At 34.3% G+C, this 19,052-nt stretch overlaps 5 protein-coding genes across 5 annotated transcripts; 3 read left to right on the forward strand and 2 right to left on the reverse strand.

Moving 5' to 3' along the window:
• Positions 1-1,555: 1,555 nt before the first annotated feature.
• Positions 1,556-5,738, reverse strand: LOC135835044 (uncharacterized). Its single transcript, XM_065349094.1, has 3 exons — positions 5,009-5,738; positions 4,727-4,914; positions 1,556-4,634 (listed from the first exon to the last, which is right to left on the reverse strand). Exon 3 carries the CDS (start codon positions 4,621-4,623, stop codon positions 1,810-1,812), a length of 2,814 nt encoding a protein of 937 aa, XP_065205166.1. The 5' UTR covers positions 4,624-4,634; positions 4,727-4,914; positions 5,009-5,738; the 3' UTR covers positions 1,556-1,809.
• Positions 5,739-6,976: 1,238 nt separating this feature from the next.
• Positions 6,977-10,314, forward strand: LOC135834019 (putative serine protease K12H4.7). The gene is made up of 9 exons (XM_065347858.1): positions 6,977-7,281; positions 7,424-7,605; positions 7,690-7,925; positions 8,083-8,218; positions 8,310-8,466; positions 8,546-8,666; positions 9,190-9,325; positions 9,412-9,584; positions 10,205-10,314. Exons 1-9 carry the CDS (start codon positions 7,063-7,065, stop codon positions 10,312-10,314), a joined length of 1,470 nt encoding a protein of 489 aa, XP_065203930.1. The 5' UTR covers positions 6,977-7,062.
• A 729-nt stretch (positions 10,315-11,043) lies between these two features.
• LOC135835047 (protein LLP homolog) lies at positions 11,044-11,669 on the forward strand. Its single transcript, XM_065349098.1, has 2 exons — positions 11,044-11,302; positions 11,393-11,669. Exons 1-2 carry the CDS (start codon positions 11,152-11,154, stop codon positions 11,626-11,628), a joined length of 387 nt encoding a protein of 128 aa, XP_065205170.1. The 5' UTR covers positions 11,044-11,151; the 3' UTR covers positions 11,629-11,669.
• A 65-nt stretch (positions 11,670-11,734) lies between these two features.
• On the reverse strand, positions 11,735-13,504 carry Su(P) (prostaglandin E synthase Su(P)). The gene is made up of 6 exons (XM_065349097.1): positions 13,105-13,504; positions 12,822-13,031; positions 12,559-12,749; positions 12,353-12,464; positions 12,183-12,283; positions 11,735-12,098 (listed from the first exon to the last, which is right to left on the reverse strand). The coding sequence occupies exons 1-6, from the start codon at positions 13,381-13,383 to the stop codon at positions 11,840-11,842; spliced, it is 1,152 nt and encodes a 383-aa protein (XP_065205169.1). The 5' UTR covers positions 13,384-13,504; the 3' UTR covers positions 11,735-11,839.
• A 371-nt stretch (positions 13,505-13,875) lies between these two features.
• ago (archipelago) lies at positions 13,876-18,163 on the forward strand. The gene is made up of 12 exons (XM_065349096.1): positions 13,876-14,040; positions 14,248-14,570; positions 14,646-14,740; positions 14,815-14,938; positions 15,007-15,141; positions 15,236-15,439; positions 15,529-15,708; positions 15,777-15,958; positions 16,038-16,263; positions 16,339-16,549; positions 16,678-16,782; positions 17,177-18,163. The coding sequence occupies exons 2-12, from the start codon at positions 14,259-14,261 to the stop codon at positions 17,338-17,340; spliced, it is 1,938 nt and encodes a 645-aa protein (XP_065205168.1). The 5' UTR covers positions 13,876-14,040; positions 14,248-14,258; the 3' UTR covers positions 17,341-18,163.
• Positions 18,164-19,052: the final 889 nt, after the last annotated feature.

Genomic DNA, 19,052 nt, shown 5'->3' on the forward strand with positions numbered 1-19,052 from the left:
CCGAAAAAGCTGGTCAAAAAGCCACTTTTGAGGTGTCACTCCCAAAATCGGCTCAAATGTAGATTAACTCGTTAAACAGGTCGAGTATAATACACAACTCGATTTCTAGCTGCCCAACTACGTTTTCACGCCTTCTGGAGCAAATTCAAAATTCTGGAGAAATTGAAAAATTGCGCTGGAGGCTCCAGAATGGCTGGAAATTGTGAAATTTGGATTTGGGGGGTTAGTTTTGGGCAAAATACAGCGATTCGCGTAAATTTCAAAAAATTCCTCACAAACGGTTATCTTTTGATTTTTTGGATATTTTAATTCTGAAAAAAGCTGGTCAAAAAGCCACTTTTGAGGTGTCACTCCCAAAATCAGCTCAAATGTAGATAAACTCGTTAAACAGGTCGAGTATAATACACAACTCGATTTTTAGCTGTCCAACTACGTTTTCACGCCTTCTGGAGAAAATTCAAAATTCTGGAGAAATTGAAAAATCGCGCTGGAGGCTCCAGAATAGCTGGTAATTGTGAAATTTAGATTTGTAGGGTTAGTTTTGGACAAAATGCAGCGATTCGCGTAAATTTCTAAAATATCCACACAAACGGGAAACTTTTGATTTTTTAATTTTGAAAAAAGCTGGTCAAAAAGCCACTTTTGAGGTGTCACTCTCAAAATTGGCTCAAATGTGGATAAACTTGTTAAACAGGTCGAGTGTAATATACAACTCGATTTTTAGTTGCCCAACTTCATATTCACGCCTTCTGGAGCAAATTCAAAATTCTGGAGAAACTGAAAAATCACGCTGGAGGCTCCAGAATGGCTGGAAATAGTAAAATTTGGATTTGGGTAATTATTATTAGTTTTGGGACTTATTTTGACCATTTTTACCGATCAGGTGCGTACTTCAAAAAAAAAGCATAAATCGCCAAAAACAGTCAATTTTGAATTTTCTAAAATTCGTCAAAAATCAAAAAATGAACTTGGGCAGCTGAAAATTTGGTTTTGGGGGTTTTAGACTATGCATAAAATAAAAGTACCTACGTATGTTTGTCGTGGAAGATTCATTTATTTTTTATGAAATAATTAATTATTTGGATAGGTAGTTGGATGCTGCAGTAAACTTCACCTCAAAGGTCGTGCATGGTTCCAAAGTACCAACCTAATTAATTCAACAGGAAAATATTATGCAAAGAATGAAAGAACTCAATTATTTAGTGGTGCTCTTTCCGTCAAACCAATAACTCGGTAACTTACCTTACGTACCAGTGTGGATGGTAGTCTAACATCTTCAAGTTAGGAGCCAGGATAGATTCACTTGAAATATGAATCATCATTATTCATTAATTAGGAATTTGCAAAAGCTATGAACGACGTTGATTTTTCCATGGGCATCAATTCGTTGAATATTCAATTTGGACCAATCTGTATTACTCGTAGTAATCAGTAATTCATAATTCACCGCCGTGTTATAAAAAGTTCAGAAAATCACAGGATTGCTTTTCATCAATGCAAGATAGCTATGGGTAGTTTCTTCGATATCAAAACTTGAAATAAGTAGGTACTCAACGAAAACAAAAATAATAGTAATTTTCAGCTTTTAAACTTATCGATATGATTCATACAAAAACACTTGACATAGCTAAACGTAAACTAACAGTATTCATTACGAAGGTACAAAATTTAAAAAATGTACTAGATTTACATTCACTTTTATAGCGAACACGTCGAAATAAAATAAAAAATTACACCAGTAGGTAACTCAAATATAAAAAATCACGTCAATTACTCATAATAATGATAAAAAAATTCACAAATCTTCGATTACAGCGTACGTCTATTCTTAAAATAACTATCGCGACAAATTCTAATCATATTAACGAAATGTTCTCCTTTATGCTTCTTTTTGAATTCAGCCATTTGAACAGCGTCGTTTTCAAAAAACCAGTCCATTAATTTCGTCATATAAGACGAATGGCAATTCTTCTTCAGCAACGTGTCTATCGGTTTCATATTCTCATAAGCATCAAGTTTCCCAACCTTGTACTCTTTTCTTTCCTTCGGCGATTCAAAATACCAATTCAGAAGTACATCTAGCGAATCAAACACGAAATTTTTCTTCAAAGTGCATCGCGATACCCGATGATGCTCGTCATACGTTTGAAAAATGCACTCCTTGAATTCACGTTCGAAAAATTCGTCTATTGGTAATTTGTATTTCAACGCCAGTACCGCTTCATTGTTTTCCAAAAATCGCTCCATTAAAGATTGCCAGCCTGAGTGACCGTTTTTATGAAACATTTCAGACATTTTCGGTTGTAGATTATCGATTAACTGTTTCTTCAGTGTTTGTTGATCTTCGATTGACGGCAGAAATATTTCGATGCGTTTCTTCGCCAAGTTCAATGGGTCACCACCGAATATCATTTTTTGCAGTTCTTCCATAAATTCGTTAGAAAATATCACTTTTTTTTTGAATTCGTTGGCTGAATCTGTATCATCGGGAAAAGCATATGCAATGATCTCATTCAAAACAGTTGTAATCTCATTTCCACGTTCTCTTGAAAGAAAACGAACAGCCTGACGTACACCACTTGGTGACATCCACAGTTGTTTTTTATATTCTAATACGATGTCTGATCGTGACAACAGAAGCTCCATTAGCAAATCATTCGTGGTTGAACATTTCCACCCATAACACCATAAGCAATGAAATATCAATGCACCAGAATCAAATACCAAATCTCGCATGAACTGAACGGATTCAGGGGATTTATGATCAGGAAGGCATAGTTTTAGCAACTGATTCACATCTTTCGCAGATTCCCACCACTCATTCCGAATCGCTCGTGTGATTAAATCTTTTTTGAATATCGTGGCATCTGACGTATTTGGAACACAAATATCAAACAAATTTTCCAGAAATGAAAAATCTTTATGTTCGATCAATTCTTCACATTTTCGCACAAAAAACCTCTGGTTTATCAGTTTGTTTTGAAATTCAGTCAATACATCAATATTGCCAGAGCATGCCTTCATAAGTTGTTCGAGTTCGAGAAGTTGCACTGGCGTGCGCTCTATTAGTTCTCTGCAATATTTAAACACATTTTCATTTTTCACAAAATCTCGTTCAAATTCTCCATCATCTACGAGGCATAAGTTGAATAGCGATTCTAAAGAGTAGAATTTCTCATACGACAACATTTTTCTACAGGCATCTCGAAACAATTCTTTCTGCGTGAAATCTTTCTTGAATGCAGTTACTTCTTCGGCAGTGGAAAACAATATGTTCCACAATTGCTCCAACGCTTTCACCTTTACTAAGTCATCTTCTTCATCTGCGTACACGGTTTCTTTCAACACCAAATCGCAAAAATTGACAAAAAACGCAGTCTGGGTGAAATCTCGCTTAAATTGTACCAAATAATCGTCACCGCTTGAAGACCATATAATAAATAAACTTTCCAACTTGTTTAATTTTGCCTTGTTGATCAATTTTTTGCAAAATTTTCTGAAAAATCGTCCCACGATGATTTCTTGTTTGAGATTTTCATTCGTATATTGGAGCAACGTGCTCATAAAACTTTCGTCTTCGGCACGTTTAAACCACTTCAAGGTTTTTTCAAAAACTACATGTCCTTGATTCAGAATATGAGATCTGAAATCGTCACCAGCGCTGATCCAAATCTCCGATAGAATAGCACCAGGAACAGGAGCCCAGACGTACTCCTTCCATTCCAGCAAATTCGTAAACATAGTCACGAACTCTTCTTGCGTGATCAAATCCCGAACATCGTACCAAGTTGGAAGAATTTCTTGATTACCATTATCGTTATGCAGGAACTGCTTGATTACCGCTACAGCTCGATTCGTATAACCTTGAAACAATTGATTCTCGGTCAATTTCATCAGTAGTAGTTTCAGATATGGGAACGCAGAACCGTCATCGATTAACCAAATAATATTCTCGACTTGTTCTTGCGCATTTAACCGATCGAAAAAGTGTTCTTTCATTGACCACCAGTCTACTTCGTCATGTTGAAACATGAACACATCTAGAGATGAATTTTCTTCATCGTCAACAGGCACTTTATCCAACTCATTTCTGAAGTAACAATTCCAGTAATAATTTGAAGGATCGTCAGAGAATTCAACATGGTCTACGATATTTTTCGTAAATAGCAACGGTGATAAGCGATCAATATCATCTTTCAAAGAATAGTGACACAGAATGTGATACTTATCGATTTCACTCAATCTGAGAGAATTCAATAAATTTCTAGCAGTTGCTTTACGATTAATGGTGCCATCAGCGTACCAAATTATGTCGCCAATATTGCCGTACAATTCGTACTTTAGTTCGGGAGAGCGAAAAATTTCATTGGTAAAATGACGAACCCAAATATCTAATTCTTTCTTTACGTTCTCAACTTGAGTCTCGAGAAGTTTTGCTATACGTGGAGGAACGTTCAGTTTGTTCAGTGATTTCAACACAAAGCTGATAAACGGTGAATCGGCGTCTTCTTTGTTAAAATTCAGCCACAAGATGCTAGGAAGATCTATAGATTCCCATAAAGCGACTGCTACGCGAGAAGATGCGATTTCTTGTAGAGTAGGAATGCGTACTACAGGAGCCATCTCGACTAATACTGAAAAAAGAAAAAAAACGAGATAATTTCAGAATAATCGTCAAACAACACATCATTTCAAGTATACCATGTACATGAATTGCACAACTTACGTCATTAAAATGTCGATAATGTCCCAGTATGATACGAACTGAAAGTATATTCTTTGAATCTGATCTGAACGAGAGCTTCAGGAATGAATCTTTCTTCTATCGTTGAATTAATCAAGTACTTGGGTAATATTATTCGCATATGATTCGAATGAGAGCAGTTGGAATTTCCTTTTTTCCAGTGGCTATCACTACGTAAAATCAAAATTAACACACATAAATATGCATCATCATTTCATCAACTCAGGTTTAATTCATATCTGACGATTTATATTGTATACTTACAATTGAGGAGAAATGAAGACCAAAGTATACTTGAAAAGGTAGTTTTTAAGAAGAGGTGAGACTCTGAAACATCTGCAGCATCATCTTAACGATTATAAGCAAAATATTATATTTTTGAGAAACGCAAGTTCTTTGATCGATTCCAAATCCACCGAACACGTGTTGGAGGTATGTAAACAAAATAAATTGATTGATAATGATAACCTAACCGGCAAACCGGTTTGAACCCTTTGAATTATTTTTCGAAAAAAAAATAAAAAATTGATTGTTACAGTGTTGCCACTTCATAAAGGTCGATTTTCCTCGATTTTTTCAAAAAAATAAAATTAAAAAAAATAGAAAAATAGCGGTTTTAAAAAAATTTAGAAAGGTCATCAAATCAATTTTATTTAGTGCTTCCATCGACCTTGCAGCTTATTCAGTTCGCTTTATGTTCACTTCTTAATAGACCAACTGTGCAATGGTAATGAAATGGCACCAACATCTCACCACTACTAACACAAAGTGTAATGTACTGGCTTTGGGAATGGAAATGGTCATGCGCTGGTTACCCTAGGTTACCCGCTCGGAGTGAGGGGAAGATAACCAACACAACAACATCAACTACAACGACAAACCTCTTCTTCACAAGTCACGCATGCGCACTTCCATTCCCAAAGCCAGTACATTAGACTTCGTGTAAAACTTTGTGTTAGTAGTGGTGAGATGTTGGTGCCATTTCGTTACGTTGTATTCCATATACACAGTTGGTCTATTAGAGGAGACAACAATATTATTTACAAGGTCGATGAGTGCTTCGTTTAATTTTATTAGGATCGTCAGTCAATCAGATTCACGATCACCTGATTCGAATTTCGAATCCTGCAGAATTTGATCTGAATTTCAGATCGGAATCAAAAACTTGGAATCAATATTTTAGCTTTTGATTCTTCGAGAATAAAATTTTGCTTTCGTGCATTTTTATCAATTTTTGACAATTAAAAAAACAATAACTATCAAGATGATTTTCAAGCTCGAAACCAGCAGTTCTACAAATTGGTTAGAGATAATTAGGTACCTACCTATACCTACCTACGAAAACAAAAAAAAAGATTAAAAAAACCTCGACCTCGACTGACAACTGACAAGAAGGACGGAGTGCTGATTGACACTTTCATTGTTCGTTGAAGAATTTTCTTTATAATAATTTTGATAATGTATACCTACCTCTGCTTTCTGCTTAGTTAGGGTGTTCCTATTTGAGAAAAGTTTTCACCATCTTTCTTTTGCTTCATTACACTCCAAAGTTTGTTGTTAGTTCCTACAAAAAAAACTTTCCTGAAGATTTTAGGCCCTCGATTGGAAATTGAGTTGTACATTATTTAAAATGTACGCCTTACGTTACCTCCTAGACTTATAATTCTTTTATATTATTCAGAGCAGATTGAAAAACACAAGAAAACGAAAATTTTTATCATATTGTTTTGTAGTCTAGACATTGACATAACTTTCAGCATTTTTGCATAATCTCACATCTGAAGAATGCAACCGTAATAAAGTAAATATATTATTGCAATTGAAAAAAAATCTTATTGATGATAATTCACTTTTCGTAGGTACTTCACATATGTGCAACCCACGTCTATCTATTCTGGGCACTACACGCGTGCAGCTATTTCAAAAATTTCATTTAGAACCTCAAATGGTATGCATACCTAGACTTACCTGTCGTGAGCGAAGAAATCACCTCTCGAGAAACGAAATTTGAGAACCGAAAAATGTGAAAAATTTGATAAAGCTCTCAAATTTGAAAAGCTCAAGTAGATACAGTGTCAGTTGGGTAAAAATTATTTTTTATTTTGGAATTTGAAACCACTCGATAAATAAATGACATTTTGGTTATTTTATTTACATACTACTTAGCAACACTCTTGAAATTTCACAAATTTAGTATAAAAATAATATTTTTTCAGCAGGACTCTCATTATTTGTCGGTGTACAGTTGGTCGTGTAGCCTACCTACCTATTTAAATTATATTATACTCTGTACCTATAATTTTATAAAATTATTCAAAATGTTTAACTTCTTAGCGTTGTTTGTGCTTGTGGTTTACGTTACCACTAGTTTTTCAATCGCTGATGATTTTGAAACAGAGTTTTCGCGTTTAATTAATGTGAATTCTGATCAAGAGCATCAGGTTTATGGATCCTCTGGTTCGAATGAAGAACATACCGTATTTTTTCCACAAAAATTAGATCATTTCAAATCCACTGCTAGAAATTTATGGGATCAGGTAGGTACTTTAGTGCATTCGTATTCACAGTATATCTAGACCTACTTATCTACATAATTAATTTATTATTACCTACATTAAATTTGATTTTACAATGTTGTATTTGAAAAATTATATTACTTACCTATGTGTATTATTACAGCGTTCTATTGTATTGAATACACATTACAAGAAAAATGGCCCATTTTTTGTTTATTTATTTGGCAACAAACCGGCGTCCATCGAGTGGCTACGTAATAGTAGAATAATGTCTTATGCTAAAGATGCTCAAGCTTTAGTGATAGGATTAGAGCACCGATATTATGGAGATAGTCGCCCATTTGCGTGAGTAAAAACTCAATGTCTAATAAAAATAAACAATCAAGTCTCTAACGTAGGTACCTAATTTTTATTCATTTTATGTTACAGGAATACTTCATTGGAAAATCTAAATTACCTCGATGTACAACAAGCATTAGCTGACATCGCATATTTTATCAGAACAGTGAATGAAATATCTTTAGTTCCTGAAAATACCAAATGGGTTTTGTTTGGTGGTTTTTATGGAGGATCATTGGCTGCTTGGGCTCGTTTAAGGTATCCTCATCTGGTGTATGGAGCTGTTGCTTCTGGGGCTCTTATGTCGATCAAGTCAGAATACCCAGGTTGGTAACCTACCTACTTGCCATCTGGCATCTTGCTTGAAAAATTGTATCCATATTAGAATATCTTTTTCTTGTTTCCTCCTGTGGAGTGTGGACTAATACAATTTGGCGCTTACCTACCATTTTTATTCTATACATATTTTCAAATTACTTGCAGAATATTTGGAATCGGTCCGAAATTCATACTTTTCTTTCAACTACACTTGCGCTAAAAATATAAAATCAGCGTTTCAACAAATAGAAGATTTGTTGCAAACTCAAGAAGGCAGGACTAAGATTTCACAGCAATTTAGGTAAGTATACATGTCTGCATTGATCAAAAATTTTGGCTGAGTATACGTACCTGCCAGGTAACAATTTTCATGAATTATGATAAATGCGTAGGTTATGCGGCTCATTGGAAAGTAATGAAGAGGATAAAGCCATCTTTCGAGGAATACTATCCGAACAAATTGCCTTGGCTGTGGAACGAAATCATCGTTCTTATGATGAATCAATGTCTTCCATCTGTTATATTATGAACAGAGACTCAGATTCAGCGGTAGGTATTTTTAACTCATTAAATAATAAAAATTACTTCGAAGTTACCTATTTGATTAATTTTTTTTATAACTCGACAGCTGGAAAATTTGAAGACTGTAAGCTCCAGGTTTTTACCTCGAGGTTATTGTTGGTACACCAAAGAAACATCTATTGTTTCAGCATACCAGAAAGTTCATTATGATAGTCGTGAGCAGTCTGGTAATTATACAAATATACTTTAAACGTGAAAATTTCCAAGTCTTTTACACGAGTTTTAAAACAGGTTTTTAATGTTTTAAAAAGGACAAAAATTTTAGATTTTACAGCAATTTATTTTGCATTGAATTTTGATTTAAAAATTAAGCTCATAGTGACGTCACCAATTGCATTATTTTCTCTCTTTCAAGATACAAAGTACCTACCAAAATTTACAAAATTTATGCGAAAGAAAAAAATGCAGAAAAAAAACAATTTACCTGTTCAATTTTGAAGAATCAAAAAAGCTAAAAAAACAAGTTTTTATTTTTAAAAAGATCTAATTAAAACATGGTTTAAACAAAAAAAAAGTTTAAACATTTTTTTTTCCAGTGTATTAAACGTCTTTAAAACAGTTGAAAACAACGAAACTTTTCAAACATCACAACAATCAACGATGCCAATATAATTATACCTTCTTGACGAAGAAACCTACCTACATCATAACTGACGTTATAGCTAAAAATCAATTCATTCTTATTTCCAGATCGATTATGGCAGTATCAGTTATGTACTCAGCTTGGTCTTAATTTACCATCAACCAAAAGCTCTGATATGTTCGGGCAATATAAACCAGAAGCTGAAAGCTTGGCTAAATATTGTCAAGATATATTTGGACCTGAGTAATTGTCACATATGTTTCTCATTTTTTTAAAATATCTTATCCACAACTTACTCTGAACTTCGAATATTTTTTCATTTTTCTCAGATACAATCAGCAAACTATCGATGAGGGTGTGAAAGAAATGGAATTAGAATTCGGAGGATCAGCGTTCAATACAAATCGATTAGCTTTCATTTATGGATCTCAGGATCCTTGGAGAGGCGCTGGCATTACTGAAAAAGTCAAAAACGCTCTTTACGATGTCGTTAATATTAAAGGTACCTAGCTACCTACCTACCTATCTATTTGAATTATGAAATCTAAACAATTTTTTATTCGCGTGATGAACTGATGAGCTATAGAGGTTTTTATAGGTAAGTTAGTAGGTACCCATCTAGACTTATGTACTAGAAAAGTTATTCAATTAAACTGATCGAAATTCCAAATCTTTTAGCCCAAATAATTAATTTAAACTCATGCTGCACTTCACGCCCCATAACCCATAAGTATTTCTCATTTCTCATTTGGAGATTAATGAGAAGCAGGGTAAAAATATGGTTCTAAAATGACTGTTTTTACTTTTAAAACTTACTCATAAATGTTCAGTTGCTTTATTACATATAATGCATATTGGAGCCAGAAGAGGCTGTGTTAGGATAAAGGAGCACTACCACAGCCCTCTAAAATTGAATCCAATTATTTAATAGAGTCTCAGAGTCAGAACCAATTTAGAATTTACATTTTGGGAATTATAAAATTTAAATCCTGAATTTTCAAAACGATGGGATCTACTGTAAAGATCACTCATCAGTTTCTCCATAGAAATTCTGTGGTAATAATAGTGTAAACATAAAGTAATATTTTGCACATATCAATTCAAACCTACTCATTTTTTCAGGTGCTTCACATCTTGCTGATTTGGAATCATCTCGTAAAGATGCTGACCTAGAAAATGGTATTCAAGAGATCAAAGATATACTGAAATCTTGGCTGCAGCCGCAGACATAACAGAATTATTTTATTCATACCTACTCATATCTTTCATTCATTGCATAATATACCTACCTACTTACTTACCTCGTTGACTAAACCCAAGTATTTTCCACTTTTTACCCAAAATCTTCGCCAGCTGTAATAATATTTTTGGATTGGACCGATGAATCATTAAAAATTACTTATGCATATCAATCTACGAGTATCGTCTTTTTATTGCTCTTATTTTTTAAGTGCATTACCTTGTACCTAGTTGAGTTGATTACTCTTATTCAGTCAGAAGTGTGTCTAGTTCTACACCGCAACGTCAGGTAGGAGGTAGCTAGATTCAATAAAAATAAAATAAATCGCTGAAGAAAATGAGAATTGAGATGAGAGTGACAGGCGAAAACAAGTTGAGCTAAGATAAGCTTTGGTGGGATCAGGATCAAGGTGGATACGAGAGCGAGAAGATAAGTTAGTGTGGCAGATGTTGAATTTTAAACAAAAATACCAATTTTCCTATGAGGCTATGATACTAGATTCGATTGAGAACTTTTAATGATTTAGAAACAACGAAGATTTCAATTAACTACAACGAAAAATATGTATGTATTCGTAGTCGTACCTATTAATTTAATAAATTGCCTAAATTTTGAATAAAAAAAAAAAAAATTAAAAATTCTCTTTCTCGTAATTTTATTTTCTTTCATGTGGTAACACTGATTTCCAAATTCGCACGTTTTCATTTTTCTTGTCAAAAAGCAAAACGTAAATAAAAGTTGATAATAGTTTTTTGACAACACAGTTCTAATTTTGATGTGTTTCTCGGATAATATTTTAATTGAAAACTCTTAATTATACTTTACTAAAATGGCTAAGAGTATCAGAAGTAAACGTATGCGTAAACTTCGAGCTTTCAAACGAATACGTTATGGTGAAAAAGAACTTGCCCGGTTGAAAAATATGGTCGAGAAAGCAGCTGAAGAAGAAAGGCAGGATGCCGAAGCTGCTGCACAGTCAGGTTAGATTTGATTCCTTTACTAAATCATAAGTACTTCCGGTACTGTATTAATAGTACATTAATCTTTATTCTTTCATTGTATCTACGTAGAATCCGTTCAAAATTCTGACGCCGGAGTTGCCTCATCAACGATGGACGTAGATAAGGAAAATGTTGAATCCAAAGTTACCAAACCTTCGAAATATCCGTGCTGGCTTTCACACTTCAAGATCAAGAAATTAGCGAAAATGGATCGTAAATGTAAACGCAAGGAAGCTAAAAGATTAAAAAAGGAACAAAAGAAAACGTTGAAGCAGGGTAAAAAGAAGGGTAAAGGTAAAAAATGAATTGTGATTTGTAATTAAATAATAAATAATTTTTATAATTATTTCGTCGTGTTTCTTTATCAATCGAATAATTATCATCTTAGGCTCGAAGAAATAATAACAATGCTTCTAAATTTGAACATTTTAATAAGTGATCACATATACTCGTAAATAATAATAAAAGCATGATGTACACAATACACATAGCATGGTGTAACCTATAGTAACAGTTTTACATCAATAATTTTTGTCCGTCGTGTTTTTGAGCAGCGTCTTTCATCTTGAAGAACCAAGATCCGATGTTCGTGTTTTCCAAAAGTTCACGGAATGCGAGGCAACCTTCAATGCTGCTTAAAATGCCATAAATGGCCAAATCTGCCAAATTTGGTTCTTGACCTCCCAGAAACGGTGTCCCTCTGGTTTCAAGTTCTTTCATTAATTTATTACATTCATCGTACAACGATTGGCGGACGTCTTCTTTGAGGTGGTACCTATTTAAAATTCAAACATAGTCAATCAACTCTCGTCTCTTAGGTTGCATAGAAAATCGAAGATTTCATGGTTTAACCACTTACTTTTTCTGTAATTTTTTTCCTATCATCCACATGACAAATGCTCCTACATAAATAACAAATGCTCTTTCTATACCTGAAAATAGTTTATCCCACTCGCCAACCTTGCAAAACATATTTATATTAAATTCAAATTTTTTCGGATGATAAGTAGCAAATTATAGAATGTTTACTTCAGAAAACCAATTAAATGCTTGTAGAGCTTCATCAGTGGTTCTATACACATTCGGCGATAGCATATGCACTAAAACATCATCAGCCCATTTTCTCCATTTTCGTTCATCCCTATTCAGAAAACAAAATGATTAGATAACTCAACTTTTTTTTTTCTAAACGAATGCAACATAAGTGTGACCCTCTGTTTTACAAATACACTTACTTATCTCGTTCTAAAGCCTTTTCAGTTCTCTGTCCATCCATTACAAAATACTTATTCATTATTTCTATTTTCTTAGGGTTGTCAGAATCTTGTGAAATTGGATAGTATTCTTGTATACTGTCTAAACCGATATGTTTATCTCTAAAATACGTCGCCAAACCAGAAATAATCATAGTACTGTCCTTAAATTGCTGCAGAACAAAATTGCTTTAATGTACAATATGAAATTTAATACATCGGGGGACAAATTGAGTAACTCTTACCAGGTATTTATTACCAGATTTAATCAGGACGATAGGAACTTTTTTGTAATCCGTCCATTTCATTTGTTGTTTGAGAACAGGATTCACTTCCACGACATCGTATGAAATACCATAGAAATCTAAGAAAGCACGAACTTTGCAACAAAAAGGACAAGTGGGGTATTGGAATAATGTGACTTCTAAGCCAGAGGCATCGTTTGGTACTACAATCTGTAACAAGTAATTAAAATGATAAGATATTTAAATTATGAAATGAGAAATGAAAACACCTTCGAATGCATACTTTTCTAGAGATTTCTACTTTGGGGAACGACGAAATTCTATCATTATTCTGTACTATTCTAACGTTGGCGCTGAAATCCGGTTCCTTTTTCTGGTAAAATGAATATCCTCCTCCAGCAAGTACTCCGATCGCAACACCGGTTAATGCAGCTTTTAAATTATGTGTTTTACGTTCATTTGGTTTCGTTGCAACGAATCGTCTCAAGTTGTGATTGAAAAAACACTTGTTCACTTCGTTCAGATGTCTGAATGCAACACGACTTGCGAACATAAACGACATATTTACAAGATTTCATTAAAATTATCCTTTATCACCAAATTTTTTGCAATAATACTCAAAAATGATGATAATCCAGCAGAGGTTATGCAATTTTTCATTTATTTTTTTCGCACAATTTTCATTTTTGTCAGTGTTTCCATTTTTGGTTTCATGTTGTTATCAAAGGCGTGTTCTGACTCAGGGATGCCACACGAGAAGTAAAAATTCCCATCGGAAATTTTTCTTTCCATAAAAAATAAAAATTCACTATGGATGAAAAATATGACATTTTTCTGCTCATAGAAATTTTTTTATGAACATGAAAAAATTTTCATTGCTCTGTTTCTTTGATGCGATGGAAACAGTGAGAAAAATTTCAAAAATGAATGACGCAAACCACGTGTTTAATAAAATAGGTAACGAAATAGGTAACTCACATTGGTAAAAATGATGTAAATTACGGTAATTTTTATAAAAAATACGACACAATACTGGTTGTATTATGGTCGAACTTTTGTCCACACCACGAAAATGCAAAATGTTGTTTATCTCTTAGTGGTACGTGAATTATTAACAAAGTGTTTTTTTAAGATTTAAATTCTACTTCAATTCTTAAAAATCTATTCATTTTTGCCTGAAATCGAATGGACTGTGCATCTATATTGTTATATTAATTAAGTAAGTATTCTACTGATAAGCATTTGAATTAGTACGAGCTCAGTTGAAACATGAATTTGTATAGGACCTTTGAAAACTTCAACGAACTTTTCATCTCTACATCGAGATTATGCTCTTAAATCTTTGCCAATAACTATTTCCCTTCGCCTCTTTGTTGTATAATCGAAGTATCCCATAGTGTAGCCTAATGACACGTTACCCTTTCAGGTAGTATTACTATGGACAACCCAGCGTGCTCCACTCTAGATGTTCCATCACTTCATAAGACTGATCATACTAGTACTAGTCTATTCGATGATTCCGAAGTGGCGTTAGAGTGCCACTACAACGAAGGTGTAATCGTGGATGACGAAGAAATCGAAGAAAAAAACGATACGTCGCGAGGTATCGAAGAAGATGAGTATTGCGACGTAGTTTTAAATATAATGCAATCGTCTCCAAACGATCACAGAAGTGATAAAATAACTGACGGAGAATCCTGCAGCTCTAATTCTAGTTCATGTTTAACATTTTCCGATCATTATATTAAGGTGAGTTTCGTATCGATGAGTTGTACTGTATTCCTAACGTTATCGATTTTAACGTGGTCCTGTGTTTCGGTACAGAGAAAACGAAGCGAAGAAATGGAGATCGAAGAGACTAATTTTAATAGTGTACTGAAAAATTTGAAAAAAGAAGAAATTAAATCAGAAATCAGCAAGTAAGTTTATGCAATTTCAGGTTATTACTTTGGTAACATCGTGTGATACTTACGCACTCGTTTTGTTTACGCAGTACGAAGAAAATTAAACTCGAAGAAACCACGACAGCGTTTGAAAAATATAAAATGCAACGTAGTATTATTCCTTCTAAAGAAAATCCACCGGTGGGAATGTCTTCCTGGCTGCAACAATTTCAAGTATGGTGTTCATTTTGTCGAATATTGTGATATTTTTCGTGTATTTAAATGATTTTTTCCATCTTAAGGAATGGTCTCATGCTGAAAGAATAGTCGCTCTCAATCAACTTATCGATGTTTGTGAGCTTACTCAAATCAGACACATGATGCAGACAATCGAACCTCAGTTTCAAAGAGATTTCATTTCTTTATTGCCGAAAGAGGTACAATACGTTTTGATACCTAATTTATTTAAAATACGTATTATTTCCTTCGGACTTGTTACATTTTATATTCGTATCTGTTCTGTTTTTTTAGTTGGCTCTGTATGTTCTTTCTTTCCTCGAGCCAAGAGATCTATTACGTGCCGCTCAGACTTGCCGTTATTGGAAATGTTTAACCGATGACAATCTATTGTGGAAAGAAAAGTGCATCGCAGCTGGTGTTGATCTAGAGTCAGTATCAATGGTCAGTAAACGTCACAAAAATCGAGTTCCTAATTCTACTACATCACCTTGGAAAGTGAGTATATTTTTGATCGCCTGTATGGATTTGTGATGAACGGAACTCGGAATTTATTTCGTGCCTATTTTTTGTTTTGTTTTTTGTAGTTGGCGTATTTAAGGAAACACAGTATTGAAATGAACTGGCGAACGAATCCGGTCAGAGCTTCGAAAATTCTCAAAGGTCACGACGACCATGTTATAACCTGCCTGCAATTTTGCGGTAATAGAATAGTTAGTGGCTCCGATGACAATACTTTGAAAGTTTGGTCCGTTACGACTGGAAAAGTAAGCATAATTACGTCTTGAAAATTTCTTCACCTAGTGCTGTATTTTAATATGAAATTTTTTTGTAGTGTTTAAAAACATTAGTCGGTCATACCGGAGGAGTATGGTCTTCTCAAATGTCGGGAAGTATCATTATCAGCGGTTCAACAGACCGAACGCTTAAAGTATGGAATGCCGAGACTGGCCATTGTATTCATACGTTATACGGTCACACGTCTACTGTCAGATGCATGCATTTGCATGGCAATACGTAAGTTAATCAATATACTAACTTTATAGAGTACAATGTATTATGCAAATGTATCTATCGTTATTATTTGCGATTTCAGTGTTGTTAGCGGTTCAAGAGACGCCACATTGAGGGTATGGGATATCGAAAGCGGTGAATGTCTTCATATGCTCGTGGGCCATGCTGCGGCTGTTCGATGTGTACAATACGATGGCAGATTAGTTGTTAGTGGAGCATACGATTTTACTGTCAAAGTATGGGATCCTGAGACTGAAACTTGTTTACATACTCTGTCTGGTCATACGAATCGCGTTTACTCTTTACAAGTATGTCGCCATTTTTTCCCCCTACAATATTGCAATAGCTCGAGTGGATCTCATTAACGTAATTTTGGTTTACAGTTTGATGGCGTACATGTTGTCAGTGGCTCGTTGGATACAAGCATTAGAGTGTGGGATGTGGAAACGGGTCTATTAAAACATACGTTGATTGGACATCAGTCTTTAACGTCCGGTATGGAATTGAAAAATAATATCTTGGTTTCCGGTAATGCTGATTCGACCGTTAAAGTTTGGGATATTCTGAGCGGTAGATGTCTCCAAACTCTTTCTGGTGAGTCACTCTTGCGAATCTATTGTGACGTAGGACTCGTTTGTTAGGTTTTATTATCGTATGTTTGAACACGTGTTCGAAGAATCCACGTGTTATGGTCTCGTATTAATGATTTCTATGTATTGCAGGTCCGAATAAGCATCAATCAGCTGTCACGTGTTTACAGTTCAATTCGAGTTTTGTTATTACCTCTTCGGATGATGGGACTGTTAAACTGTGGGATGTGAAGACAGGTATGCCTAATGATAGGACAAGAATTTATGTAGCTTTTATTTTGTCATCTTGTTACTTCGTTTAATTGTTCATCCAGGGCTTTTCGATTTCATTCGTTGTTTTTTTTGCTCATTTTTTCCATCTCAGGTGCTGAGATGCATTAAGAAAAAGGAAGAGGGAAGGGGGAGATTGATGAGACAAAAAATGGGGGGTTTTGAACTCTCATTTATTAATTTAAAAATTGTTTTCCTTTTTGGGAAAAGACAGGGGGAAAGCAAACGCTCTTTTCCTCAACTTCCTCATATCCATCTGTGCCCATTCCATTGATCCTAATTCCTCGCTGTTTACTGTAATTTTCATCTCTTCTTTTTAAAAAAAAAATCAATTTTATTAATAGAATTTAATACTTTACAGGTGAATTCATAAGAGACCTAGTTTCTTTAGAAAGTGGCGGCAGCGGCGGAGTCGTGTGGCGTATTCGAGCCAGCGAAACGAAGCTGGTCTGCGCGGTAGGCAGTCGAAACGGTACCGAAGAAACGAAGTTATTAGTTTTAGATTTCGACGTCGAAACCAAGTAGCGACAAAAACTGAAAATCGAAAGAAAGAAGAAATTCGTATGTTTTTTTTAGTCAATTTACGTAATTGTTAGCATTACTTTTTATTTTATCGTTTGTTTCGCGTTTTTTCCCCCTTCATCTTTCTTTGTCTTTTGTTTTATGTGGAGAACCACGAATCGGTGTGCGACGCTTATTGTTGTCGGGTAAATTTAATTGAATTTTTTTTATCGTATCGTATCGTATCGTTATTTGAAAAATAATAGTTTACGGTTTGTGTGTCTGATTTGCGAATGTGTCGTGTGTATGATGATCGAATATTTGTGAATTTTGATCGAGTTCTATTAATCGTATGTTTGATTCGATGTTTGTTTAGCGACTCGATTCCCTAGTTGAAAGAATGATTTTATTTTTCTTATGTTGTTGAAAAATTATATTTGTTGGTTTGTGTTAATGATTGTGAAGATTAATTTTTGTTCGAAATGAAAGGAAAATGTTTTCTTGTTTGATAGCCTTTTTTTAGTTGCAGTTGGAAAGATGTTTACTCGTTAAATTGTACATAATGTGGTGATCGGTGGACTATTCTTTCTTACATCCATCTCGTGGACGATTTTAATTTTTTCTGTGCTGCTGCTTAAGGTGAACACGATCTGATTTTTTTCTTGTTTTTGCAAATATTTTGGTATATTTATAATTTCGTGCAATAACAGCGAGAAAGTAAAATAGTGTATTTATATTGGAGGGTCATTGAAGCAATTTTTGTGGAATTCGTGCTACGTTACTCACTAATACAAAGTACAAACACAAGGATATGCTTCAGTTACAACCTAATTCAAAAATACAGAAATTCTATTACTAAATAAGTTAGTAAGATGCTGTGTTTGAAAACTTCGTGATAATTTTTCCAAGAAAATTTATTTGAAAGGTCACTAAATATGATTCATTTTTTTGAAAGATCCTCAATTTTTCGCACCTCACTATACTGAAACTATGAAATTTAATCGAATTATTGCAAGCTGATTGGATAAGAAGCTGTGTGCTTTCTATAACAATGTAACATTTTTTGTTCTGTATACAGAGTGTCCTAAAATTACTGGAGGTAATTTTTTCTCAAAATTTAAAACGAATGTGAATTTTTTATCTAAATAGTTGGATAAATTCTGACTCAAATCATTTATGAATTTTTGAAATAATTTTTTTTTTTTTTTGGTTTGGAACTGCTGTGCTTGAAGTTCTGTTGCAACGAAGGCTTGGATTTTTTGTCTATTGGCATTGAAAGTGGACGATAATGGTAGAAAGAGGTTTCCCAGTGGTTCTTTTCTCATCCTCTGTGTCAAAAAACGTCCACCATAGTCACATGTCATTTCAAACCGTAAATCGGGGTTCAGTTCGTGTTCAAAAAATTGTGTTTGCGTATACAGGGTGTCCGGAAAACGAATGACTGGAAAAAACAGCTACAGATGAATAATGAATGTGTCATGTGCTGCACCGCTCGTATCATTTTGTTTGAATTTTGACTCCATCTGATGGGATTTTCAGTTAGGTTCTCACTTTTTGCACACCCTGTTTAACAACACTTTGATGATCTTAAGTTTCGATTCGCTCTGAAAGTTTCACCTTGAACGATGCAAAGTTGAATGGAAATATTTTTTGAGACCCAAAGAAACTCGTTTTGGGTACCCCTGTTTTCAAAGAAAAAAAAAACTGAAACGAGTCCCTCAAATGAGATTATTTTG

Source organism: Planococcus citri, chromosome 2 (assembly GCF_950023065.1).
Source record: "Planococcus citri chromosome 2, ihPlaCitr1.1, whole genome shotgun sequence".
In the NCBI taxonomy this organism is placed as follows: Eukaryota; Metazoa; Arthropoda; class Insecta; order Hemiptera; family Pseudococcidae; genus Planococcus; species Planococcus citri.

Coding starts and splice junctions, on each gene's coding strand:
- ago (XM_065349096.1), top strand. CDS start 14,259: ATGGACAACCCAGCGTGCTCCACTCTAGATGTTCCATCACTTCATAAG. Junction 14,741..14,814: donor ATTAAATCAGAAATCAGCAA/GTAAGTTTATGC, acceptor TTGTTTACGCAG/TACGAAGAAAATTAAACTCG. Junction 15,142..15,235: donor TTTCTTTATTGCCGAAAGAG/GTACAATACGTT, acceptor CTGTTTTTTTAG/TTGGCTCTGTATGTTCTTTC.
- LOC135834019 (XM_065347858.1), top strand. CDS start 7,063: ATGTTTAACTTCTTAGCGTTGTTTGTGCTTGTGGTTTACGTTACCACT. Junction 7,926..8,082: donor GATCAAGTCAGAATACCCAG/GTTGGTAACCTA, acceptor AATTACTTGCAG/AATATTTGGAATCGGTCCGA. Junction 8,219..8,309: donor AAGATTTCACAGCAATTTAG/GTAAGTATACAT, acceptor ATAAATGCGTAG/GTTATGCGGCTCATTGGAAA.
- LOC135835047 (XM_065349098.1), top strand. CDS start 11,152: ATGGCTAAGAGTATCAGAAGTAAACGTATGCGTAAACTTCGAGCTTTC. Junction 11,303..11,392: donor CGAAGCTGCTGCACAGTCAG/GTTAGATTTGAT, acceptor GTATCTACGTAG/AATCCGTTCAAAATTCTGAC.
- LOC135835044 (XM_065349094.1), bottom strand. CDS start 4,623: ATGGCTCCTGTAGTACGCATTCCTACTCTACAAGAAATCGCATCTTCT.